We start from the raw sequence: 27,814 nt of genomic DNA, 5'->3' as shown, positions 1-27,814 counted from the left end.
GGCTTCGCTCCCGCGGCGTTGGGGCGTTACTCCGGCTTCGCTCCGCGAGTAAGGTGCCGGCGGCCGAGGGCGCGCGAAAGGCCGCCCGCCGCGCTCGGCGTTGTCTGTGGCGTCGCGGTCTTTATTTCGCGACGGGGACGCCGGTCGCGGTCTCCGCATCGGCTGTTGGGGCTGCTGCGGTCCCGAGCGGGCGCTGCGTCTGTGCTGCGAGGCTCTGCCCGCGTCCGGCCTTTCCTTTCCCCGACCCGGAGCCAAACAGCGACGCTGAGTCGACAGCCGGAACCTCGGGCTATGGCGGCCTCGACGGCCTCGCACCGGCCCATCAAGGGGATCCTGAAGAACAAGAGCTCGGTGTCTTCCTCTCTGGTGGCCGCGGCCGAGCAGCCCAGCGGGAATGCCGAGGAAGAGCTGAGGTGAGAACCGGGCGGGAGCGGGGCGGCCTGCAGCGGGCTGCCCTCGGCTCCGGGCGGCCGCGCCGGTGCGCCCCGCCGGCGGCGACCCCGATTGCCGGCCACCGGCCGGCCTCGGCTCCGGCTCCGCTCCGCGCTCCCCCAGGCGGGCCGGCGGGCGCGTGAGCTCTCCGCTAGATCGCAGGTGAATTTTCCCAAACGGACCGCCCGATCTTTGGACTTGCAGGAGTTCGTATTGTTTGGAGATTCAAATGGAAGTTCCAGAGCGTTACCTGCTAAGCTTTTCTTTCTTCACCTCTTGTCCTGGCGTTCCAAAAATCTTGAATAATTGAAGTGTGTTTTCTTGGGGTTAGGATTCCCTTCGGATCTAGCGTCAAGCTAATGAGACCCACCGAAGAAAGAGCCCATTACCTCATTTTTCTAATTGCCCTGCTCCCACAGTCATTTCCTTCACACAGGAACATTATCAAAATTATTGTACCCCACTCCTCGCTTCAGCTCCAGATGTCGTTATCCCTTCACGAAGAGAAACCCCGAATTCCCAAGCTCTTGATGTCTAGTAACGTAATTGCTAATTACGCTTGCATCTGCAAAGAGAGTTTGGGGTGCTTTCCAGTTTTAGTTCCTCTTCAAAAGCATTTGTAAGCTCGGAGCAATTCTTCGAGGACCAGCACAAAGTGGTCCAGGGATAATTTAGTTGCTCTTAAGTACTCACAGAGAGCCATGTAAAAGGGTGCTGAACGGAAGCCTGTGTGTAATAGTGACTATTTGGGAGCAGTCCAACATCCATTAAAAGGGACTGGTGAAATATTAATTGTATTACATTTATCTAGTGGAACAACATACCAGCCTTTTAGGAAAAATGAGGCGAAGTATTTATGAATGGACAGAGAAAGATTTCCAAGTGCAGTGCTAAGTGATCATGAAATAATTGCAGTACAGTATATGTAGTCTGAGTACCTTTGGTGACATGGTGGGTGAAGCATTGTCCTGCTAGCCAAAAGATCAGCATTGGGACCCAGCAGCCTCTCCTCAGGAGAAAGATGAGACATCCTAAAAACATCTGTACTCAAACCGTGTGGAGCAGGTCTGCTCTGCCTGCTGTGGGTCAGTAGATTTGGATTATAGTATAAAATATATCAGTGCAAAGGAGGCTTGGATGGTATATTAAAAATATATGGGCTCTGCATTTAGGAATGATGCAAATTGTTTTAGAAGAGTATCGAGTAAATCAAAAGCCTCCAGAAAGCTTAGAAGCAAGGATAGTGAGATACCATCTCACTTTGAACAGGTGACCAGGAGGGACCAGTCCCTAGAGAAGGATGGAAGCAAGTATAGTGAGATATATCTCATTTACTTTGGACGTGTTACCAGGAGGGGTCAGCCCCCTAGAGAAGCCCCTTCTATACTTGGTAGAAGGCTGCTGAAGAAAAAGACCTTGGAGATGGATTGGCATGGTGACTGCAACAATGGACTTAACATAGCTACGATTGTGAGGGTGGCACAAGAACGGGCAGTGTTCCGTTGTGGTGCAAATGGGTTCACTGTGAATCAGAACCAACTCAAACAGCACCTAACAACAACAAGCATTCTGGAAATAAAATCAAAGTTGTCACAGAAAAATTTAAAGTCATGAAGCTAAAATGAAATCTCAGACGATTAGAACTAGAGAACACCTGTGTAAGGATCTAAGTTAAAACCATAAGTTTGATGATAGTAGACTTATGTGTATGTGTATTACCTTGAATAAAACATTAAATAGGATTGTAGCTCAGAATCTTAACCTTTTCGATTAGGCCATCTTTATTTAGGGGAAAGTTGCTTCAAATGTGAATGGAGGTGATGGTTATATGATTAAGAAAAAAAATCTCACTAGAACAGTTGCATTGGGATAGCCAAGATAGTATTTTATTTATTTTTTTTAGATTTGACCCTATGATTTAATTATTTTTTTATATGGAGGGCTTTGTATGTCTTTTTTTTAATTAATAAATCTTTTTATTGGGGCTCATACAGCTCTTATCACAATCCGTACATACATCAATTGAGCAAAGCACCCTTATACATTCGTTGCACTCGTCATTCTCATAATTCACCTTCCACTTGGGTTCCTGGAATCAGTATTTTAAAGTCATTTTATTGGGGGCTTGTACAACTCTTACTACAATCCATACATCCATCCATTGTGTCAAGCACATTTTTGCATTTGTTGCCATCATTTAAAAAAACGTTTTCTTTCTACTTGAGCCCTTGGTATCAGCTCCTCATTTTTTCCCCTCCCTTTCCCCCCCTCCCTCATGAACCCTTGGTAATTTTTTTTTTTCATGCATTACACTGACCCCTTCACCCACTTTTCTGTTGTCCGTCCCCTTAGGAGAGAGTTATATGTCGATCATTGTGATCGATTCCCCCTCTCTCCTTCTACCTTTACCTTACCCTCCTGGTATTGCTACTGTCATTATTGGTCCTGAGGGGTTTAACCAAGATGTCTTTTTTTTACATCAACAACCCAGAAGGTTCCATTGCAGCTCTAGAGTCTTCAGCAACATAAATAGATTCTCACTGGCCTTCATGTTACTTAGCTGTTATCTAGTGGGAGCTTTTTGTCTCTTACCAAGTGTTTTGTAGTTTTACTTGTTTTCAACAGTGACATGCTGTTGTCAATGTTGCCAACATATTTTTCATGGCTCCACTCCAGGGTGGGTCTTTAAGTGGGTCTTTCTGCCTCAAGAGCCACCGAACTAAGCTGACTCATCTGCATAAGTTACCCCTTCTCTAGACGCCACTGGCAAGGCAAGATTCACTTAAAAGAGGTCTTTGAACAAGGTGAGCAAATTTAACTTGTGTGGAACCCTGATGGTATAGTAAGTTACACATTGGGCTGCTAGATACAAGAAGTCCCCAGGGAGAGAAATGAGACTTTCTACTCCCTTAGAGTTAGTCCTGGAAACCCACAGGGGCAGTTCTACCCTGCCCTATAGGGAGGGTCACTGTGAATCAGAATTGACTCATGGCAGTGAACTTGAGAGAGTAGGAACCCTGGTGGCATAGTAGGTTATACGTTGGGCTTCTAATTTCAAGGTTTGCTGTTGGATTTACAGTTTCAGAAACTCACAGGGCAGTTCTCTGTTTTACAGGGTCACTACGAGTCAGAATTGACTCAACTGCTATGAGTTTCTGGTTGTTTTTGGAGTTAAAGAGTTGTAGTCTTGGTAGCTTCAAAGGGAAGCTACCCTAGCCCTTGTCATTTATGTGAATGATGATGATAACATGATGCTTGCTTCCAAAGTGGTAAAAGGAGATGAGCTTTTTCATCATAGGAGTTTCATAATTGTAAAGCAAAGAAAAACATTCTATTAGTAATACCATGTACATTATAATTAATAAGTCATAGCTCACCCTAACAAGAGTAACTTTATGAGTGCTTCTTTGAACAGAAACATAAATACAGTTGGATACATTTAAAACTTTTTGTAATACATAATTTTTATTATAACCAATATTTTCTCCTTTCATAAAAATGATTGGAAATAAGTAGCACTGATGATTATAATCCATTTAAAATTAAGAAACTAATAAAGGTAGTATAAAATTCATCTAACTTGAAATATATGGACAGAACATAAGGTAGAAAAATCTCATTAAGACTAATGATTAATAAAATTAGCTTTTCTTTGTACCTTTATCGTGTAACTCTTTACTGAAGTAGAAAGTCTCAGGGCTGGTAGTTTCTAACTGCTGACCTTGCAGTTCAGAGTTACTGTCTCGGAAACCCAACTATGCAGTTCTACCTTGTCTCTTCAATAAGGATATTAAGAGAGGGCCTCTACTTGATGGCAGTGAGTTTGGTTTTTCATGTAAAACAATGGTTCTCAACCTGTGGGCCGTGACCCCTTTGGAGATCAAACAACCCTTTCATAGGAGTCACCCGATTCATAACAATAGCAAAATTACAGTTATGAAGTAGCAATCAAAATAATTTTATGGTTGGGGCGGTCACCACAACATGAGGAATTGTATTAAAGGGTCACGGCATTAGGAAGTTTGAGAACCACTGCCTAAGATAAATCCACATAATTAGACATAAATGAGCCTCAGTATATATTAACATCCTGTTAAATAAGGCATTGTGATCTAGACATTTTGTGAACACTGTTTTGTAATGTAGGGTCTGAGTCAGAACCGACATGCCAGCAGTGGGTTTTTAAAATAGGGTCTATGGTTCCACAGCTTTAGTGGTGCAGGTAATCCTCTCTGCAGCTATGATCTCTGTAGTCATGCCCTTCTCCACAGCACAGCCCACCCAGCCAGGAAGGACCATGGCAGCAAGTGATTGCTCCTGATCCTGCAGCATCAGGGGCTCAAGTCTGAGAACTGAGCAAGGGCCTGCAGCCCTATAAACTGAATGGGCTGCTACGCTGTCCTCAACCTCTTTTCAGATAGTGAAGATGACCACTTCAGAAATGTTCACATTCAGGAAAACTGTAGGAAAATGATGATCCTTCGGGATCATCAGAAGTCCTCTCCTGCTCCTCTCCCCCTCAATATCTCATTGCCATGAACACCTTTTGAAGCCACCAGTGGGCCTGCTTCACCTCCATGGTCATCAACATGACATACTCCCTTCAGCTCAGAGTTGGTCACTCAGCCACACCCTGAAGAGTTGTTGTAGGACCTGGCTCCCCAAGACATCCAAGGAGTCACGATCAGGAGCAACACTTCCTGCCCAGTTTTGAGTCAGAGCACAAGAAGACACTGTTGTCTCCTTAGCCAGATGTTACTGAGATGGAACCAAGCCAGGATGCAGCGGTGTAAAAGAGCCCCCGGAGGACCCAAGTGTGGGGACATCTTTGGACCAAAGACTCCTTTTTGAGTAGCCCACATCCAGACTCCAGATACTATGTACCTTGCCTGAAATATGATGTTCCTGATGCAGGGGGCTTCAGGGACCAACAGGGCAGTCGGGACATGAAGCCACACCACCGTGAGCCAAGTGCTTCAAGCACAAATCACTTCTGTTGAAACACCACATGGGCAAGAAACACCTCAAATGCAGCAAGTGCATCTGACATGAGAGGATGTTGTGGCCAGTGCAACAGGCCTTCAATCACAGCTTACACTTCAAGCACTGCTTGTGCATCCATTCCCATGAGAAGCCTTACCCATGCAGTCTTTGTAGCTAATTTGGCTAGGCCTTAAGCCAGAGATCCAACAACCGATTGCATCACCACTGTTGCATTTCATGGAGCGCATCCACAGCCAAGAAAAGTCCTGCCAGTGCCTGCAGCTTGAGATGGCCTTCCTTGGAGACTCCCACTTCAGGCACCTGTGGATAGACTCATGGTGAAGAGACCTTCACTGCTAGGAATTAGGCATTTATCACTCCAGATACTATCCTGGATTTCATATATAGAAAATCATACAAAACACAAACAGGAGGCGCTGATAACCAAGGGCTCAAATAGAAAGTAAATGTTTAGAACATAATGATGGCAACATATGTACAAATATGCTTGATAGAATTGATATTTGGACTGTTATAAGATCTGTAAAAGCCCCCAATAAAATGAACTTTAAGGAAACAACACACACACAGGAAGCCAACAACAAAATGAAACCAACAGCAATGACTAGACAGAATATAGAAAAACTTCAGTCAAAAGCAAAATATTAAAAACAAAGAACATTAAAATGGGTCCAAAGGGAGATCAATTGGACCTGTACTTAAAGTGTCTCTTGACATAAGAACACTTTGTTTTCATAAACCTGGCAGTTCCTGATATGCACCTGCCTGATGTAATCACTGAACACAAAATGGGCACATAAGCAAATGGGTGAAGCAAGTGAGTGGTCCTGGCTATAAAAAGATATAATGTGTCTGGAGTCTTAAAGGCCTTAAGTTAAACAAGCAGCTATCTAGTAGGAAAGCAAATAAGCCCACATGGAAGAAGCACACCAGCCTTTGTGATTATAAGGTGTCAGAGGGATAGGGTATCAACAATTGGATTTTCCCCCCACAGAAGGGTTATAAGGAAGGGAAGGTTCAAGCAAGATGCAGTATAGCACTAACGAAACACATCATTCCTCGAGTTCTTGAATGTTCGTGCTCCCTCCTACCCCCCCCCCCCCATGTCCCAATTCTACCTTATAAATCTGGGTAGACTGGAGAACACACATTGGTACAGGTAAGAGCTCTCAACATATGAGGGGAAGGGGGAACCCATCACAAGGTGGGTTATATAGCCCCCTCCCCCGGAAGAGGATGAATAACAAATATGGGTGAAGGGAGACAGCAAAACAGTGTAAGATACCAAATAATAATAAATATATAATTGTTCAAGGATTCGGGATGGAGGGGGGAGCTTATATAAATGGTTTAAGTAGAAAATGTTTTGGAAATGATGATGGCAACATATGTACAAATGTGCTTGATACAGTTGATGTACGGAATATTATAAGAGCTGTAAGAGCCCCCAATAAAAAGATTTTTAAAAAATAAATTAAAATCCATATTTTTATTCATTCAGCAAAAAAGGGGGAGATCAAATGATAAGGTGTTCTATTTTAACATGACCATCTGCCGTAATTTACTTTACAGTAACTAGGCTGTTCACATCCTCAACTATATTCAGATGGAATTCACAGAGGCTTACTCCACATGGGGTCCCAGCAAGTGGATTTTGAGCTTCCGCTGTCATCCATAGCCTTCTGCAAATGACATGTTCAGAATGTAAGCTCGGAGACTGTCCCCTCCAGGTTTGCATCTTATTATTATAGTCCTGTATCACCCACGAGGTGGTGAGCTTCCACATGGACTTAGTTGACTCCTCACTTAGATGAGTAGAATACTTGTGTGAAGACAGACCTTTAAGACTCCAGACATCATCTCGTTTCTTCTCCATGCTGTATTTTAACACCCATATCTTCAGTGGTCTCTTCATGAGGTTCATGGCATAGGAACTACTTATTCTTAGATTGGGGCTATATCCGTTCATTTATCTATGGTTTATTTATACGTGTCCCTTGTATGCCACTTTGGAGGCATTATTATCATTTGATGATGGAGAACATTATATAGCATCCCCCTGGGGCATAGGGTAATTCTATCGATAGACCATTAATTTAGCCAATGAATCAGAATTTAAAACTTAAATGAAATTATATAACAAGGCTGGCTTTTCTTACTGAAATACATGAATGGTTGACTTGTATAGGTTAAAGTCTTAGATGACTAGACACTTTATACAAACAATGGAGGTTGGTGATAGGGCAAATTTTCCATTAAAACTTATACACAAAGGCAGGACTATACCTACCAGACTAATACATATCATAAGAATGCAAAGAGAAGATTAAAATAGTAAATTATACGGTAGTCCTGGGCCACAATTCTTGGGGCTCCCTCAAAGAAGCCCAAAGAGATCTGAACCAAAGTCCAGTGACCACTCATTCTGTATTGAAATAGTCATCTGCTTCTTCTCACTCTAGGATGTTTCAGCCTTAAGTCCAAGGAAACTGTCAGTTCCTTAGGTCTGCTACAAGTGAATTTGAGATAAAGCCCAGCTTGTTTAGTGGTATTTCCATATCAAATCTTGCTAGTGTATTTTACTATTTTTTACCTTAATTTAAATTAATTTTGCAAAGCATTTTTCTTCAATCTGAGGAATTCTGTGGATTTTTTCTTTTTTTTTTTTTGATTTTTTCTTTTAATGTTGTGTCAGGAACTGAAAGAAGTCTTTGAATCTCTAAAACTTCATTTTGACAGTGGAAAGTAAATTAAAATGGACTATAACTGACTAGAAAAATTGGGGTTATATACAATGTAGTTTACTTGTATAAATGTCAAGAAGTCACTCAAATTTGTAAGACTTGCATCTAGTCACACATGGAAAGGAAAACAACAAGCATTTTAAAATAGTAAGGATCGCTGAAGACAAAATGTGTGCACAAGCAAATGTGAAGAAAATTGATGGTGCCCAGCTATCAAAAGATAGTGTTTGGGCTCCTAAAGGCTTAAAGTTAAACGAGCAGCCCTGTAGCAGAGAAGCAACAAACCCACGTGGAAGAAGCACACCAGCCTGTGCGATCATGAGGTATCAACAGAATCAGGTAACGGGCATCAGAGGCTCAAAACAAACAAACGCAAAAACATATTGCTAAGAACAAGGACAGTTGGAGCAGAGAACCAAAACCCATTTGTAGACAATGGGACATCCCTTCACAGAAGGGTCACAAAGAAGGGATGAGTGAACCAGGGCAAAATATAGCACCAATGAAATGGAATATTCCTCTGGTTTTGAGACTTCCTCACCCCCCACCAACATGACTCTAGTCCTGCCTTTCAGTTGTGGCCAGACTGGAGCATGTGCACTGATACAGACAAGAGCTCACGACATGGAATCCAGGGCAGAAACCCCACAGGAACAGAAACGGGAGTAGCCATACCAGGAGGGAAGGGAAAAGTTAGGGGAGGAAGGGAGAACCAATCGCAATGATTGACGCAGAACTACCCACCCACTCCTGGGGGACAAAAGCAGACTCTATGGGGGAAGGGAGACAGCAGTAGGTGTAAGATACGAAAATAATTTATCAAGGGGTCACAAGGTTGGGGGGGGGGGGGAGCCAATACCAAAGGTTCAAATAGAAAGTAAATGTTTAGAAAATGTTAATGGCAACATATGTACAAATATGCTTCATAAAATTGATGTATGGCTTGCTGTAAGAGCTCCCAATAAAATCTTTGTAAAATAATAAAATAGTAAGTAATGGAGTTCCTTCCTGGGGTAGCCTATTGAGTTGTATATTAGGCTGCTAACTCTAAGGTCAGCAGTTCAAACCGCTAGCTGCTCCTCTGGAGAAAGATGACGCTTTCTACTCCCTTAAAGAGTTACAATCTCAGAAACCCATGGGGGGCAGTTCTACCCTGACCTATATAAGGTCATTATGGGTTTTAGAGAAGGCATTAGGGTTCTTGCCTTCCATTGCAGGACACTGGTTTAATTCTTGGCCGGTACTCAAGTACAGCCATCACCCTTCACTTACTGAAGGGGTGGGAGCTCCAGACTAAGACAAACTAGGAAGAACGGCCTGGGTATCAGTTTCCGTAAGTCAAAACTTGAATCACACCAGTCTGGTTTTGAGCATGAGGTCCCCGTGATCAGGGACTGATGACTCAGTTTCAGCTAACAACAAAATACCTGCGCAAGTGGAAATCACACACGCATACCCAACCTTGTAGTCTTAGTTATTATTTAGGAGAGTCAGATAGTTGACTTTTTAGAAAAAAGCCACATGGAAACATGTTACTAGGTGCCATTGAGTTGGTTCCCATTTACAGTGATCCTTTGCACAAAATGAAACACAACTACCCAGTTCTGCTGTTTTACCCCATTGAAGCCACCGTGTCCATCCATATGGCTTCCCCTCTGCTTTTCTAAGCATGATGTCCTTTTCCAGGAGCTGATCCCTCCTGATAACTTGTCCAAATTATTGTAGATGAAATCTCGGCACCCCTAAGGAGGAGCTGCCAAGATAAGAGCTGTTCCTTCTGGCAGTCCATGGTATATTTATTCTTCAACACCATAGTTCAAAGACATCAATTCCTCATTCATTATCATACTTTCATATACAGTGGCAATTGAAAATATCGTGGTGGCTTGGCTGGGGTACCTCAGTCTTTAAAGCAACATGTTTGCTTTTAAGAAGCAAACTTTTGCACTTTAAGATCTCTTGCAGCATATTTGCTCAGTGAGTTTGAACTGTAATTTCTTACTGCTGCTTAGGTAGACATTGATTGCTAACCCAGGTAAAGGAAAACCTTGACATCAGTATTTTCTTAATTTATTAAGATGCTGGTGCAGCTTTATTGGTCCAGTTGTGAAAATTTTTTTGTTTTCATTAACTAAGATGCAATCCATACTGAAGATTCTGGTCTTCAGTCTTCATCAGTAAATTCATCAAGTCATTTGGGGTAAAACACATTGCTAATGAATCATAAGTCCCAGTGCTGAGTTCTTCACATAATCTAGCCTCCCAGATTATTGTGAAGCGTACACATTGAATAACCCTGACTTTAAACCATGCTCTGTCCCCTTGTTCTGCCTCTTAGTCTCTGTACATGCATGAGCACAGTTAATAGTTTTGAATTTACCATTCTTTTTTTTTAAAACTTAGCTTTTTCTTTCTTTTTTTTCTTAAATCATTTTATTAGGGGCACATACAATTCTTATCACAATCCATACATACATCAATTGTGTAAAGCACATTTGTACATTCATTACCCTCTGCTCTCCACTTAAGTCCCTGGCTTCATCAGCTCATTTTTTCCCTCCTCCCCACTTCCTCATGACCCTTGATAATTTATAAATTATTATTTTGTCATATCTTGCACCGTCCGTCTCCCTTTACCCACTTTTCTGTTGTCTGTCCCCCAAGGAGGAAGTTATATGTAGATCCTTGTAATCGGTTCCCCCTTTCCACCCCACCCCTGAATTTACCCTGAATCTGTTATCCATAGTTTGTTATAATACACACAGCCGAGGGCCTTTGTGTAGTCAATGAAACACAAATATACATATTTTGGTATTCTCTGCTTTCAGCCAATGTCCATCTGACATCAGTGATACATCCCTCATTTCACATCCCTTTCTGAATCCAGCTTGAATTACTGGCAACTTACTGCTGTAACCATTTTCAAATCTTTTCCAGCATAATTTTACTTGCATGTGATATTAATGATACTGTGTTATAGTTTATGCGTTCTGTTGGGTCATCTTTCTTTGGGGAAGGCACAAAGACCACATAGCTTTTGTCTAAATTTTTGGCATCCATATTGTTGAAAAAAGATAGGTCATTGATCTTAAAGTTTGATCGTGTGGTCTCTGGAGTCTTTTATTCTTAAGGCCATGTTTTCCAACAATTGGTCCTGTTTTGTTTCCAACTTTTGCTTTCCAGTTGCCAATAGCTCATCTTTTTTTCCTTTTTTATAGTTTTATTGACATCTGATACAATCCAATATTCACTTACAATTCTGTTGTTAAACCGCAACAAGCGGAGTTATATAATCATCAGTGCTATCACCTCCCCTTTCTCCCCCCTCCCCCCACCTATACCTCAGGGAACCATTACTCCTGTTACTGTTTCTGCAGGGTTCTATCTATCTTGACTTCATAAACAATCTTAAATATACAAATGAACATACACAAATCTAACATGATTAATGAGGTAAAACATAACAGCCTTAATCGTAAGGGGAGGAAATATTAAACAACTAGTAGATAATAACTCTGGCTCTTATCTGTTCACTGTGGCCCCTCTGTGGACTGCCCAACGACAGAATTGCAGGTGAGTTTTGAGTCTCTCTTGCATCCATACCCCTTCACATCGAGTTGGCTGCATGTTTTTGAACTTCTGATACCTCTTCCTATCGACACCTCATAATCACACAGGCTGGTGTGCTTCCCCCATGTGGGCTTTGTTGCTTTCCTGCTAGATGGTCACTTGTTTAATTACAATCCTTTAAGACCCCAGACACTCTTTTTAATAACCAAGCACCATCAGTTTTCACATTTGCTTATGCTCCCATTTTGTCTTCAGCGATGGTGTCAAGAAGGTGAGTATCATACAGTGCCACATTATTTGAATAAACTGTTCTTAGACTGAGGCAGGATTTAAGTAGAAGCCCAAAATCCACCTGCCTCTTTGTTGCGCATGCACATGTGTGTGTGTGTGTGTGTGTTTCTCCCTCTCCTATCCCACTGTTTATACATCATTCACATTTCAGGAATTCTCAGATACAATTCAGTTGTTCAAATACATCAAGAAAAGCTAACCACTCCTTGCCGTTAATTTTAGCCCACTTACTATTCTCTTGTACCCAGCATTTTTGCCTCCCCGTACCTCTCCTCCCCTTCCATGCCCCCTTGGAATCATTGGTCCAGTCACTGTCTCCATAAGGTTACCTATCATGGCTTACCAGTAACTCATCTTGATTGCTGAAATGCTCGAACAATGCCAGGCTATAGAAAACTCAAACCAAACTCATTGCCATCAAGTTGATTCCAACTCATAGTGACCCTGTAGGACAGTTTAGATCTGCCCTTTTGAGTTTCTGAGATTTTACGGGAGTAGGATGTCACATGTTTATCCTGAGGAGCTTGTGGTTTTGAACTGCTGACCTTGCGGTTAGCAGTCCAAAGCATAATCATTACACCGCTAGGGTTCCCCTTAGGTTACCAGAGGGTGGTTTAAAAAAAAATTTTTTTTTTTCAGTTTTGTCACCTTTGGTATTAAGTGGTTAAAGTATGAATTTGAAGAATAGTCATATTAACTGGTTTTCATTGTAGATGTAGATATTCTATGAGTGGTAGCATTGGACTTTAGCATTTAATGATAAATAGAATGATACTCCGTCTCAATTTGCCATTCCTAGCATAGTAGAACTATGAATGAATTATAATAGTTGAATGAACTATATGAATGAACTATAAAGGTTTTTCTAACCTAACCTTAACTAATATCTTTGAATAGATATGTACAAATAAGTTCATTTATGCCTTACTTTAGATTATGAAGACCTTGGATTTAGTATAAATATCTCATAATAATTGTGTAATCTATTAAATATTAGTTGTAGTTAAATAGGTAGAAACTAGCTCATAGGATGTAAAATCATGCAGTCACTGTAGAAAGTATTTGGGCAGTTCCTCAAAAAAATGGAACACAGAATTACCATACAACCCAGTAATTTCACTCCTGGGTATATGTTGAAAAACTTGAAAGCAAGAACTTAAACAGAGTGAACACCATTGTCAAGTCCTTTACATGATAGCCAGAAAGTGGAAACAACCGAACTTGTTCATCATGATAAGTGGATATATAAACATAATCCATAATGGAATATGTGGAGAAATAGTTTTGATACGTGCAATCTATTCCTTCTTCCTCACAGAAACCTTTTGCTGTCATTACTTCATTCTCTGAACTTCATCTAAGTGTGTTCCACAGGGCTTTCAAGGAATAGCTCACCAGGCCTTCCGCCTAAGGCTCCCTGGGCAGATTCGCCTCTGACCTTTTGGTTAGCAGTGAATATGTGCCACCCGGTGCTCAGTTTAGATTTGATGGAACTTTCCCCTCTGCTTTCCCAGTTCTAACTCTCACCATGGCTGTCATTTCGGGAAAAGGAACGTTTCATTATGGTGTCTAGGGTTTCTTTTCATTAATTGGGTTTTCACAAAAATTAATCTACTCTTAAAGCTTACGTCCTTTTTCCGCATTATCCTACCAGTCAAAGCTTTTGTTTCCTTCTTAATTCTAAATGTACGGAAATCTGTATATAATAGAACTTTTTTTTTGTAACTTAGATGGGAGTTTACAGTAGAGCTATTTAAGTGAAATCTCTAAAACTAGATTTAGTCAGATATTGAAAACTGATTACTTTTTAGAAATTCTCATTCTATGACATATCTTAAGGATTTCAAAGTATTTTTAATTTTGCATCTTGCAGGACATAGGTTGAAGGAATTCTATATGAAAGCTATTTACACTTTCTTCAGGATGGCTTACATCAACTCATTACCTACAGTGCTGAGGCCTCAGGACTTTTTCACCCCATAATTTATGTGCTGTTTTTTATCATTGGTTAAACAGACATTATCTCAGTGACTGCTCTGAAAAATGCAATGCTGTAAGAAGGATTGTTACAAGTACTCAAGTTTGGTGTTGTTGGGTCAGTTCCAGCTGTAGTGGCCCGGCTGTGTACAACAGAAGGAAGCACTGCCCGGTCCGTGCCATCCTCCCAGTGGTTCTTATGACCAGTCCACTCAAGTGACTCTTTTATCCTAGTAATATTTTAATTTGATTCATTGGAATATCAAGTACATTGAGCGATGTCCAGGTTAATTCCATGATAAATGAATAAAAAGCCAGTTATTTTACAATGTAGTGAAAGACTTCGGGCAACTGCTGTGCTGCTTTAGGGAAAAGTGGGAGTGGTTACTTGTGGAATGTGTGTCAGGACTGAGGTCTGCCTTTGACTCTTGAGGAATCAAAAAGATGGGAAAGGAAGTGGTAGCCAAAGTAACTCCTCTGAAATGGGGGCACTGGGTTGGTCAGGAGGCAAGGGCATACAGTGAGGGTTACTTGCCATGAGCGGGCACCTGTAATGACTTATCAACTCCTTTTGAGTGCATGAAGAGGGCATTTCAGGATCTGAGTATTGGTAGGTATAAGAAAATTAGAACTATAGTAGTTCTGAGCAATTTGAACCAAATGCAGAATGAGTGTAACATCTCTAATACTGACTATTGGTAAAGTAGTTTTAAGTACATAACAAGGGCTTAAAAACCATGGTAGCAGTGGTCTTTTTTAACTCACTCAAAGGTAAGTGGTGTTCATTATTATTATTCGTGCCTTTGTTTTTTAACTTACAGTTTAGATCATTGTGTTGTAATTTTTGGTGTTTTGAATCTCCCAAAAAGTATCTGAAAATACCATTTGTGCACAAACCTTTATTTTTCAGACTAACTATATGAGCTGTAATTTTACTTCTAACTTACTTATTGGTATCTGAATTAAATGAAGTTTTCCCTCTAGAGTTTTATTTTCTGATTTTTTTCATTGTTAATGAAGTAGGCCAAAGAAATATTTCTGCTGTTATTAAACTAAAAATTCTATAGTTGTTGAGATCAAGCAATGTGTAGATTTTCCATTTTTGCTGTTAATAATTCTTCAGGGCCAGAGGAAGACTAAGTTTATCTACGTGTCTTGAATGCCTAATGTAAATTCTAAGTACTATTGTGAGAAATATTTTATAAATATTTACCAGTGGTATATTTGATTATAAATACTTACCTTTTTAAGCCTTTACTCTAAATTGGTTTCTGTTCCAAGAAATTACATGTAAAAAAAACATCGGTTAAACGGAGGTCGAAATATGGAATTTGGATGTCTGTGAATTCTAAATGTGTGAACTTTTTTGTGTATGTGTAGTAAAAAGTCCCAGAAGTGGGATGAAATGAACATCCTGGCGACATATCATCCAGCAGACAAAGACTATGGTTTAATGAAAATAGATGAACCTAGCACTCCTTACCATAGGTAATGTTATATAAACATTTGACTTTTTGACTTGTATTCATTTTACATGTGTTAGTTCTGGATAATAGCCAATTTGAATCTACATTTTATTTTACATTTGTTACTGGAGCACTGTTTACTAACCCTTGCCTGTATCTAGAAGCCTCTGCCAGAGGCTTAATCTGACTAAATAATTCTGCAGCTGGATTTGGACTCCCACTGTTCTATCCTTCTACAAATTGGGTATTCACAATTTAAGCTCTGACCCTTTTCCCTTCCTCATATTTGGAATTTGTTATTTGTATCAGAGCTGCTTCATGTGAACTTAGTTGTTGCCTCACTTTGATGGCTGCTTGTCATTATGTCCTAAATTTTGAATTTACCTTAGTAATTTAGTTCATATAATTGCATTGTATTGTTTGGCAGTGTTTAAAAATAGATTGTGAAGTGATAATATGTAACAGTCAGTATGAAGACAAAATAGCCAATAAAAGTTAGGAGAAGATGCACTGGAGAACAAGATTCCAGAGATAAAAAACAAGCAATCTGGCTTCAGAATATGCATTTATACATCAAACTGAAGGCAGAGCCAAATGATTTATATAGACACAAGACCAAGTAAAATAACAAAATTAGGTCGTAAACACCTAATTTAGGAAATGTAAGCCATTTAGCATTCCCATTCTCCCCTCTGACCAAGCCCCTGAAAAGCACGTAAAGGAGCAGATAATAATAAAATTCTTCCAAATCTTATAGAGCTCTTATTTAAAACAAACCAAAACTTACCAATAGCCAAAATGCTGGTACTTCATTTTCCTGGGTCGTTAGAGATCAAGTGAGTGAATCCAATAGGCTAGATGATGCCCTCGCTTTGTTTCCAAGGGATGTGGAAGCCAATGTACTCACATACTAGGTCTAATATGGAATTAAGCAGAATCAGGTAAAGTAAAATTTGCTACTCACATAGGATTCATTTTATAAAATTTACAGATGAATTGTGTGTGCGCGCATGCGTAGTAAATGAAAGAAATGACAACCTCTGTACACTGACATTGTGAGGCTTTTGTCGTAGTGTAACATGGTCTTTACATAAAAAGCACCTTCTGTTACATGTAATTCTTTAAAACAGCAGGGGGTGTGGGCATGAAAGGAACTGGTAAAACCAAGTCCTGGGCCTGTATCTGGGGGCGCTTCAAAAAGCTGTGGAAAAGTGGAATTAAGAAAAAACAGATTTTTTCCACTAGTTCTTTGAAGCCCCTTGTATTTGGGCAAACATATAACCTCCATTACTGAAAGACCAAGTAACTTCTTAGTCACTATCAAAGGAAAGACCCAGGGATGAAATAAAGGAAAAAGAGGCAGTCCCAAACTATCTGACATTCAAATTTATTATATAACTAGCGAAAATTTAAAAATAACAGTTACAGCCATTAAAAAGGAATTCTTTCAGGATAATTATCCCCAACCAAAACAGATAGCCAAATGATTTCCTGGAAACTGAGTGAAATAATTGAAATTTTGTGATATTTTAATCTCTCTCTCCCCCCACCCCCCGATTAGAGTTTTCAGTAATTTTATGGTTTTCAGTTAGAGACTTTCCTTGATTGGTGTTACACTTTTTGAATATTTGCAATGGACAGAAATGAAGTAAACTTTAAAGATGAAATAGAACTATAAATACGTTGATATTTTAAGTCAATAGTATTTTGTTTTATAACTTGCAAAATTTTGTTCCAGATATTAATTATAATGTGCTTATCATTGTAGTATGATTGGTGATGATGATGATGCTTTGAGTGAGTCAGAAACCACTGAAACCATGACCCCCGATATCTTAGCTAAGAAGTAAGTACTGACGACTGTCAAGTATTTTCATGTGTGCTGTTTTTCATTGTGGATATGGAAAGACATTTTACTGTTCTTTTCTTACACAGGGAAACGTGCTAAGTTTTTCCTTACCAACTTTATTGTGTAATTTCTTGGGTATACAGGGGGCAGGAATATTGGAGTACTTTAACCTGAGTTTCTGAGGTGTGTCAGCTCTGCCCTGTGGGTTTTTTTTTTTTTAATTATCCTGCCAGCTGCATTTTAAAGATGTAAATAAGAAGTAAGTGGCTGGAGACAGATGTTGCTGTCCTTTACTACTCAGTGGTTTCTAGCCCTCTTTCCCACTCTCGGTTTTTATTTGCTTTATCAGGTTATGGTAGCTATCTTAGTACTGATCTCTAGATCTTCTTGTGAGACTCCACAAAGCTGAGTGTGGTGCTTGAATAGTCTAAGAATATCACAGTGTTGCACACTACCTTTAACCAGAACCCACTCTTGGTTGGTGTCCAGAGGCACGCTAAAATGGCTAACAGCTATAATCTCAGTCTGTTAAAATAAGCTTTTTTCCTTACCGGGGCTTGGAGGGTGTGGTGTGTGTGCGCACATGCGCACGTTGGACAACACTATCACAGTGTTGACTTGTGTGTAAATGATTGTTGTGTAGATTAACTGCTGCTGAAGGCTTTGACACAAAATATCGGCTTCAGGACCAAGAAAGCAGTGGGGAGGAGGAGGATTATGACCTGTCACCTGAAGAACAAGGTAGCTTGTTTCTTTACTGCTATCATCATTACGTTCACAATTTTTGCTAAGATAAATATACCATTTAGAAAACTGGCACTTGCGGACCTGGTTAGACCAGAGGATGTACAGCGGTGCAGTAGGGATCTGGAAACACAGGGAATCTAGGACGGATGAACCCCTCAACACCAGCGGGGGGGAGTGGGGACACCAGGAGGGAAGGGGGTGTAGAAAGGGAGAACCGATCTTGGAGATCTATGTGTAACCTCCTCTCTGGGAGATGGGCAATGGGAAGGTGGGTGGGGGGAGACGCCGGGCAGTGTAAGCTAAGATAAAATAATTATTTATAAACTATTAAGGGATCAGGGGGAAGTGGGGAGGGAGGGGGGAAGATAAAAAAGGAAACCGAGCTGATTCTAGGAAGTCAAGTGGAAGGCGAATTTTGAGAATGACGAGTGCAACGAATGTATGTATAAGGGTGCTTTGCTCAACTGAAGTATGTGTGGATTGTGATCAGAGTTATATGAGCCCCAATAAAAAGATTTATTAATTTAAAAAAAAGAAAACTGGCAAATGGATGCCCTTTTGGAAAAGTAGGAGGATGGAGAGCAGCGTTTTTATAATATGGATTCTTCTTTTATGGGTTTATTGTATAATACATTCCCCCTCCTTGATTTAAGAATTTAGGAAAATATACTATCCTTTAAGAAAGAATTTAGGAAAATATACTATCCTTTAAGAAATTCTAAGTGCTGCGTCCATGGTTTATTTTAGTGTCTGGTTGGTACAAAGCAGACCCTCAATATCGAAGTACATATTTTTAGAGCAGTTGAGTGTTTAGATGATCTTACACAAGAGGTAATTGCTTGTATTTTTGCCTATTTAGGACAGTGGTGGCATTTAGCAAGTGAACCATTTGATAGAGTGAAGATCTTTATAGGATCCATTGAATGGAAAGGGCAAGACTGTCGTGGAAAGGGAGAAAGTTAGTCCCCTCTTTGGAAATGGAAAAGGCTGTCTGGTAGCCTGGACAGCATAAGACAATTGCAGTATTGCTGCCTACTTCATGTGTCTGTGGTTTCACATGTAAGAGTGCCTGCCAATTGGGGTGGGAGGGCAGAGGGTTGATAGTCCACTTTTGTTTCATTTGGCACTTTTTGAACTGGATGTAAATTACATCTCTAAAGCAAAACAAACCTACTGCTCTCAAGTTCATTCCAACTCACAGCGAACCTATTGGGCAAAGGAGAATTGCTTCCTAGGATCTCCGAAGCTGATATGAAGCATCCTGCCAAAGCTTTCTCCTCATTGAACCCGCTAACCTTTCGGTTGGCAGCTCAATGCCACCAGGGCTCCTAAGTGTCCTCAGGGATTTAAAAATGATGTGTATAATTTATTTTCAATTGTCTTTAAAATGAATAAACCATGTCTACGTATAGAAAAAAAGAGATGCAAGGAAACACGCTTTAAAACAAAAACAAGGGAAACTAGAGTTAGAAGTCTATGGGAAGCCTTGAAAGGGTAGGACTACCTATACTGTTCTGAAATATTAGCACTAAGGCCCTTAATATTTACTAGTTAACTGCCAAGATCTTTGTCATGTGTGACTACTACGTATGACTTGCTATTCGTTCCCATAATCTTCATATTATAGCTTATTCAACAAAAATTTGATGAAATGAGCCTAATAGTTATAAAAGAAATCTTACATCTAGTATATGGTCAAGTCGTGTTTTTCTACCTTTCGTCTACCTTAAGTGGTAATACCGTCTGTATTTTCCCAAATTTGACCTTGAGGTTCTTTTAAAGGCTCTAAATATAAATTGTTTCTAGAGATTTTTTTCTTCGTTGCTCTCTAAAAGCTTAATCTGTTGAGATCAAGGAATTTATTAGTAAGATACAATACCTTATATTGGTTCTCATTAAGGAATATTTTTCTTCGTTGTAGTTCCATGACTGAGCCGGCAGGGGGGGCTATTTGCTGGTTTTGTTTTAATTTCATTAATTCAGCTACTGCTTTTTATATAAATGTTGCTTTAAGTGAATTATGAAAAACCTTGTTTTTTCTTTTTTTGACAGTGAAAGTTCTTAGAAAATCAGCTTGTTTATAAAATAAGCTCACTAACATGTCTAGTCATGTATAACTGTATAAAATCATTTGAGTGATGAAAGTACATATATTTGCGAAAATTGTATATAAAGTCTCATGTTTTTACACAATCCTTAGCATAGTGCGTTGTAGCTCCACAGGGGAAAAGCACCATATTATTGTTTCCAAACCCAATGCTAATCTTTGGTGGGAGTGGGAAAGGGGGAACCAAAAGCAATGATGGATGTGCAACTCCACCCATCACCATGCCGAGGGGGACAAGCAACAGAAATGTGGGTAACGGGATACAACAGATGGTGTAAGATATGAAAATAATGATAATATAGAATATGTCGAGGGTTCACGAGGGTGAGGGAGAGAGGGAAAAAAGGGAAGCATAAGGGCTCAAGTAGAAGATGTTTTGAAAATGACAATGGCAACATATGTACAAGTTTGCTTGATATAATTGATTTATTGATTGTTAAAATATCTGTAAGAGCCCCCAATAAAATGATTTAAAAATTTTTAAATGCTAATCTTTTCTTTCCCTGTCTAAAGAAACACTTTACTTTTCAGCATTCATTGTCCCATTACCTTGTTTTGTTTCTTTGTGGCACTTATGAAAATACTTTATTTACTTATTTTTGGTATATTGTTGATTTTCTCCATGAGAATATACCTGGGATGTAGTAGACACTCAAAGGTTATTTTATGGTAATTTTGTAAGTTGTAATTGTACTTTTGCATGAAAAAATTTATGTCTTATAAGAATATTGGCTCTAGAGTCAGTGTCACTTCGCTGAGTTGCTTAATTTCTCAGATACTCAGTTTCTTCATTTCTAAATTAGGGGCTATAAAGATACTGTAGAGTCAGTGGTTGGTATTAAGTGAGGTGAAGCACTGAAATAAAGTACTGAGCATTGACTCTGACATATAAAAAGTGCTCAATGAACATCAACTTTTAATGACTAAATTAATTTAGAGATTCTATTAAGTAATACAAAGCAATCAAGCACATTATATTAGTTTGTGGAAGAGGAAGAGAAAAAGTACAGAAAACACTTAAATGTCCTTCTATCTTGTGCACTGTATTCTGTCAAACAAGGATTATAAATAAAGTTAATATAAATATTCCGAGATGATTGCAACCACTTATATTAACAGCTTACTATGAAATGAATACATTATATACTTTTAAATTATATAATAAATTTAACTATAACAAGCAAAACCAAATTCAATATGTCTTAACTTTGGAAATAAATGATTTTCTCAAGATTGGAAATATAATTCAGGAAAGAGAAAACACTATTAAGAACCCTCGGAATAAGAAACTACAAGTTAAATAGACTCATGGTACCTTTCTTTCCTTTCAGATCAATAAAAATTAAAAAGAAAAAATACTCTCTCGAATGTAGAGATGTCGGTTACTTTTACGCTATTGGTAGATTGTGTAAAGTGCATTCGCCTTTCTGGAGGACATGATGGCAATGTGCAGCATGATGGAGCAATTCAATTCCCCGTGGTTTAACCTAATGTTTTTCACATTCTTTTATAGCAAATCCCACTCATTATACGGGAGTCAGAATCGACTAGTGGCAGTGAATTTGGTTTGGAGTTTATACATGTACATGTCCAATTAGAAAAATTCGAAATTTTACAAAGCATTACTTATTATTCCAATTTGTTCTACTTTCTTTTTAATACTGCCTGCAACCCACTAAAGAATCAGGATGCCCCACAACACAGAGATTCCAGGATAGATAAACTCCCCCCCTTCAGACCAACAATAAGAGTAGAGAAACCAGGAGGATTAGAGGAGGGTGGGGAATTGATCACAAGGATCAATCTAGAACCCCCTCCCAGGGGGACGAATACCCGAAGAGTGGGTGAGAGGCAATAGAGGTTGATGTAAGATATGGAAGTAATCTACAACTTATCAAGGGTTCATGAGGGAGGGCGGGCAGGGGGAGGAGAGGGAAGAAATGGGGAGCTGATATCAGGAGCTCAGTGGGAAGAGAATGCTTTGAAAATGGTGATGGCGGCAAATGTGCTTGACACACTGGTTGAATGTATGGATTGTGATAAGAGATGTAAGAACCCCCAATAAAAGTACTTTTTAAAATCGTGATATACAGTATGAAAAACAGTCGTGTGTGTGAAATTTCAAAACCTCTGTGAAGTTCCATTCCCTTTTAATTCCATTTTGCCACAAACTAAAGTCCCCTTGAAATGAAAAAAGAATACAGATTGTCTGCATCACTGAAACCGTTAAAACTAATACTTTATAACTAATTTTAAGAGATGTGTGTCTAAGAGAATACTATATGCCATGTGCTGAATAAGAGGCAGATCTCACCATCTACAATTGCGTGGTGAGGATCAGCATGAATCCACCATTCCTAAATGTGGAGATTGATTCAATTCTCACTTTTTGTACTTCTCCATCCTTGTAACCAACTCTTAGGCGGCACTCTCTCCCACCCTCCTGAAATGTGAACTGTGTCAGACCTCACTGAGCTTCAAGGGAAAGTTGAAAATTACCTTCGACCCCAAGCTGATTGCTATCAGGAGGTCAGACATACACTTCCACTCTCTAAACACACAAGCCATTCCTTTCCGTGCGCTCTGCTTCTCCCGGGTGTGGCAATCAATTGTAAGGACTGCGTAGAACTCACAGACCATCATCCCAATTACGGGTTCTATTCGAGAAGCAAGATCCAGGGATCAAAATTAACTTGGAAGTAATAGGAACAGCTCAGGAGACAGAATGAAGTTTATCACTCAGGACATCTTCCAACTTCACTTTAGCTGTGGCCACCACCAGCCCTCACTCTCAGCCTCTGCCCTGCTCAGGAACATTCTACAGCTCCTTAGCTCCACCGCTAAGCACTCAGAGCACCTTCACTCTTCTGGGAAGCCTCCGGCCCAGTGGCACTCGGTTTTCTTGCTCCATGTTTGATGAGCTTCCTGTCAGCTCCCTGTGAGCTCTTTCCTGGCTCTAGGGGGTGGTTAGTGCAGGAACTCTGGGTCCAACTTTGGCTCTTTTTGATGGTCGTGAAGTCCCCTTCAACCTCTTCAGGATTGGATCTTTTAGGCCTAGCAGGATAACAAAATGGACCATTTATTTCCCTTGGATAGGCCAAAAAAGTTAAATTTTAAAAAATTATTTTTAACAGTTATATTGGCATATAATTCATATGTAATATAGTTCAATAGTTCAGTTTTATTGAGTTGTACAATTACTACCACAATCAACTTCATAATGTTTTCTTCTTTCTTGTATTCATTGTTATAAGCTCCCCATTTCCTCTCATCCTCCATTGCCATACCTCCAAGAAACCACTAATCATGTTACTGAAAAACACACACCTACCGCCCACAAACAATAACAATAAAGTAGTTCTGCCTTTTTGTTCTTTTTTATTTTCTTTTTGCTATGAAGCACTCTCAGAGAGCAAAACAAATCAGAAGAGAAGAAAGGAGACAAGATCTTGGTGAGGTGAGGCAAATGTTTAAGATGTCGATGACTCAGCACTTTGCAAACCCTCCTGGACTCAGCAGAGGCTGAAAAGTGAGCGGTCATAACATGAACTTTGCATATCTGTTTTAAAGGAGAAGCATCTGTTATCTACTCAGATAACTCCAACAACCTCGTAGCACAGCCTTGTAGGACAGAGTAGAGCTTCCTGTGTGTTTCTGAAACTGCCTGTATGGGAGTAGAAAGAGAACTATAGAGTAGTTGGGAAAAGAAACTTAAAGGTTCTTTGAGAACATTGAGAAAGTATTTGAATAGCCTTTAGACTTGAAAAAATTCTGCTTGCTGACAAAATGAAAGCTTGATGTCAGTGTGTATCAAAATAAAGTGACTGTACACGGAATTTTTCTGAAAATTCCTTTGAAGTGATGTTTATATTGAGATACCTATGCTTTTGACATTAAAATATTTTATGAATACACTTAATTGACAATAAACAGGTGGCAGTTTCATATAGACCTTTGAAATTATCATCTATTAATAAAAATATCAATTGGATTTCCGTCAGCTTTGTGTTTGTCATGGAGACTATAAATACAGTATTGTAGAATCACTTAAACATATTCTAACAGGTTTTTCTTCAAATTACTCTGGGAATTTTTTGGTTCTGAAAATCCTGAGGTTATATTTTTAGCTGGCAATGTTTCAAATCATCGCAGGTTCTTAATGGATAATAAAGATTTAAATTTAAAATTTAATTTAAATTTTTAAAATTTAAATATATATATATCTTAATAATAAAAATAGAAAAATTTAAATTACCTCAAAGTTTCCAGGCTCAGAATTAACCAGTTTTGATTGTTGTCTTATTTTCACTGAAGATGTGCACACGTGTGCATGTGGACACAGGGCTTGTTGTTGTGAGCCATTAAGTTAATTCTGACTTTTGAACAGCCCACAGTGACAGAGTGCAACTGCCCAGAGGGCTTGCTAAGTTGTAATCTATACTGGAGCCTGCGTGACCAGGTCTTTTCTGCTGTGCACCCACTTGGGTGGGTCCAAACTACCACTTCGGTAGCAGCTTTCCCATTAATCCTTAAGAGTGCTAGCACTAGACTTGATCATGAGTATGTATGTACAACTCATTTTTTAAAGAGCAAATTAATCAGACCTGTGCATATGTGAATAATGTATCAAGAAAACCACTAAAAAAAGATTAATAACGTGTGAAAAATGTAGCCAATGTCATTGAACAATATGTATAGAAATTGTTTAATGGAAACCTAATGTGCCATGTAAACACACTAAAACAATAATATGTGTGTGGGTGTGTATATATTTATAAATTTTCTGGGGGGCTCTTATAACATTCCATACATCAGTTGTATCAAGCATATGTGAAGAGTTTGAACAAGAGTTAAATTCTATATATGGTATTAATAGAATGGCTTTTCCCCCAGACAGCTTTTTCTAGATAAGTTTTCCATATCTTTACATTTTCTTCACCAATGTAATTTCTAACAGCTCCATCTTATTCTTCCTACGTTTTTGAACTATTCCAAGAAGGGGCACAAACTTCTTTCAAAGGTCAGATAGCAAATATTTTAGGTTTTGCAGATTAAGTGATCTAACTGCCTGACTTTGCCATTGAGTATTGAAGTAGCTTTGCACATTACAAAAGCGAATGGGCTTGACTACGTTCTGATAAAACTTTAGTTACAAACGGGACTTGGACTGCAGTTGGGTAGCTCTTGTGCTAAGGACTTCATAAGCTTGCTCTGTCTCTGTCCCATAGAAAAGAAGCGACAGTTTGAAATGAAAAGGAAGCTCCACTACAATGAAGGACTGAATATTAAATTAGCTAGACAATTAATTTCAAAAGACCTGCATGATGACGAGGAGGATGACTCTGAAGAAATGCTAGAGGGTGCGGATGGAGAAAAGATGAATACAGAGGATTCAAATCAAGGTTAGAGATTTTGACAGTAGTGCTTAGGCTCTATGACTCTGTTGCCATTAGTTACGAGCACATCTGTGCATCAGAAGGAAACGGCTTGGCCTTGCACCAACTCACATTTGTTACTGTTTGAACCCGGTGTTTGCAGCCGTTGTGTCAGTCCATCTTTTCCAGGCATGATGTCCATCACCAGGCATTTTTGTGGTCCTTAGTGCCTAAAATGATGTCCTTAATTTTGGTTTTAACTTAGAACCTCAGATTTTTTTAGCACCTCAAATTTTTGCTGAAATCAACTTTTCTTACTATGCCAAAGGTTTCTAAAATTTCAACCTTTGTAGCCAGTTTCAAAATAATAAAGTTTTTATCCCCTGAGTTGATTTAACTTAAGCCATTTGTGGATCTTAATTCATAAGGCTATGTTTTAATGCTTTGCTTGGCTTTAGGCAGTGATGTCTGTTTTGTTTGGAATGTTTTGATCATATTTGTTGGTCATAAAAATCTAAATTACAATGGAAACTTTTCAAAGCGGAACATATTTTTAATATAAAAGATTGGTTTAGAAACTCCGTAAAGTAAAAATGTGTCATATCTTTCCAGCATTGATCCTCAGACTTCAGCACCAAGTGCACACTTCTATTTGGTTCTTTAGAATATTTGGGAGGTGTCTTTTATATTAACATAGATGAAACATCTTGTTTGCATTAAAATTTTTTTTATTTATTATCTATGCCAGTGGCAGGGACATTAGCTCAGGTAGCCCCATGTTGGCGATATGTCATAAACAAATTATGCTGACTTCTGTACTTTGTCTTTGCAGGCTTTACTATGAGTGACCAGCTGCAACACAAATCATAGTTCTTAGAAGAGATCTGTTCAGCGTGGCAATTGTCAAATATAAACCCTGTTACTGTAATGCGCTTCTTGTTCTCTGCAATCCGTTATTTCAGTGCTGACGTACATACCAATTACAATATATTGCCAAGAATTAGGTGGTAACCATAGACACTGATTAGACTGAAAATAACTAATTGATATGTATATTATTGTGCCTAGAACTTCACCACAAACGCAGTGTAATATCATTAGTCCGAAACCATATCACTTTTATAAGAACAATGGTTCATTTGTATAAGATAATAATACAGCTTTTTATGCATTAGAGGTTTATCTTTTTTGAGGGGTGGGAGCCTAATGTATTTTGTTCTAGACATAGTTGCTCTTATTAAAAAGTGTTGCGGTTTTGTTTTTGTAGTCAAAAATTAATTGGAACAACAGGTTGGTAAGTATTCAGGCTGAAAAATAGCAACATTCTTCAATTAAACAAACCTTCCTATTTTTTCTCATCAAAACTAGCTTTTTCTCACAAATAAATTATTGGGTTAAACTTGCACTAAAATGTGCTGTTTTTTGGTACATTAGATGGGCAGGTTTCAGATCCTTTTTAAAAATAGATAATCTAAATCATTATCTTACTAATCCTTTTAATATAGCTGCCTTTCCTTCCGTCCTACGTTTCCATTTCCTTTCCACACAGAACATAATCCTTTACCTTCATAAAGTATCTAAGGGTTGTCAATACATTAGGAACAATTAGAAATGCTCCCTTCTCCCATGGCGTCTCTCATTTGCTACATCAGTGAAATTCTTATTTTGACCATAAATGCCTCCTAGCTCTTTTTAAGTAGCAGCAGTACTAGACACAGAAAATACAGCTGAACTGCTGAATGTCTCTACCATCCCGGTGTACAGCTTGCTAGTTTAATTGCTATTACTAGTTTATTGTTTGACCTAATTAGAGCTATGAAAATGGCTGACTGAGATTTTGCATGATAAATTGTGTGCCGCCAGTGGTACGATTATAGTTCCTGAGTGTACACAGAAGTAAGCCTGACACGTTTTAATAAATAGTCCCTGCCTTTAGGAAATATGATAATATATACTATGACAAATGAATTTTATTCTTCTAACACATTAAGAATTATTTGATTTTTTTTTCATGCAATGAAGTGCAGTTCCTGTGTATCTTGGTTTAATAATCATTTTATTTCTTGTCAATTTATCAGCATCCTAATTTTTATTTGTACCAAAAGAATCTAGTATATGAACAGACTTTTAAAATAACTTATGTATATTGTACATATGAAATGACTTATACTGAGCTTCCACTTGCAAGTTTATGGAAATATCAGTATGTCAAAATAAATAAAAAGTGAGATTTTTTTTGTGGCTATTAGAAA

General features: G+C 39.0%; 1 protein-coding gene across 1 annotated transcript; it reads left to right on the top strand.

Moving 5' to 3' along the window:
* PPP1R2 (protein phosphatase 1 regulatory inhibitor subunit 2) lies at positions 1-27,814 on the top strand. Its single transcript, XM_075556236.1, has 6 exons — positions 1-413; positions 15,399-15,506; positions 17,253-17,330; positions 17,977-18,074; positions 25,416-25,589; positions 26,395-27,814. The coding sequence occupies exons 1-6, from the start codon at positions 292-294 to the stop codon at positions 26,430-26,432; spliced, it is 618 nt and encodes a 205-aa protein (XP_075412351.1). The 5' UTR covers positions 1-291; the 3' UTR covers positions 26,433-27,814.

Source organism: Tenrec ecaudatus, chromosome 8 (assembly GCF_050624435.1).
Source record: "Tenrec ecaudatus isolate mTenEca1 chromosome 8, mTenEca1.hap1, whole genome shotgun sequence".
NCBI classification, from domain to species: Eukaryota; Metazoa; Chordata; class Mammalia; order Afrosoricida; family Tenrecidae; genus Tenrec; species Tenrec ecaudatus.
Note: the sequence above shows the minus strand (reverse complement) of the source record. Positions and strands in the feature narration are given on the sequence as shown.

What these genes read in the sequence shown, in the direction of transcription:
- PPP1R2 (XM_075556236.1), top strand. Translation starts at nt 292, where the DNA reads ATGGCGGCCTCGACGGCCTCGCACCGGCCCATCAAGGGGATCCTGAAG. An exon ending in AATGCCGAGGAAGAGCTGAG is followed by an intron (nt 414 to 15,398) that starts GTGAGAACCGGG and finishes GTGTATGTGTAG; the next exon opens with TAAAAAGTCCCAGAAGTGGG. An exon ending in CCCGATATCTTAGCTAAGAA is followed by an intron (nt 17,331 to 17,976) that starts GTAAGTACTGAC and finishes ATTGTTGTGTAG; the next exon opens with ATTAACTGCTGCTGAAGGCT.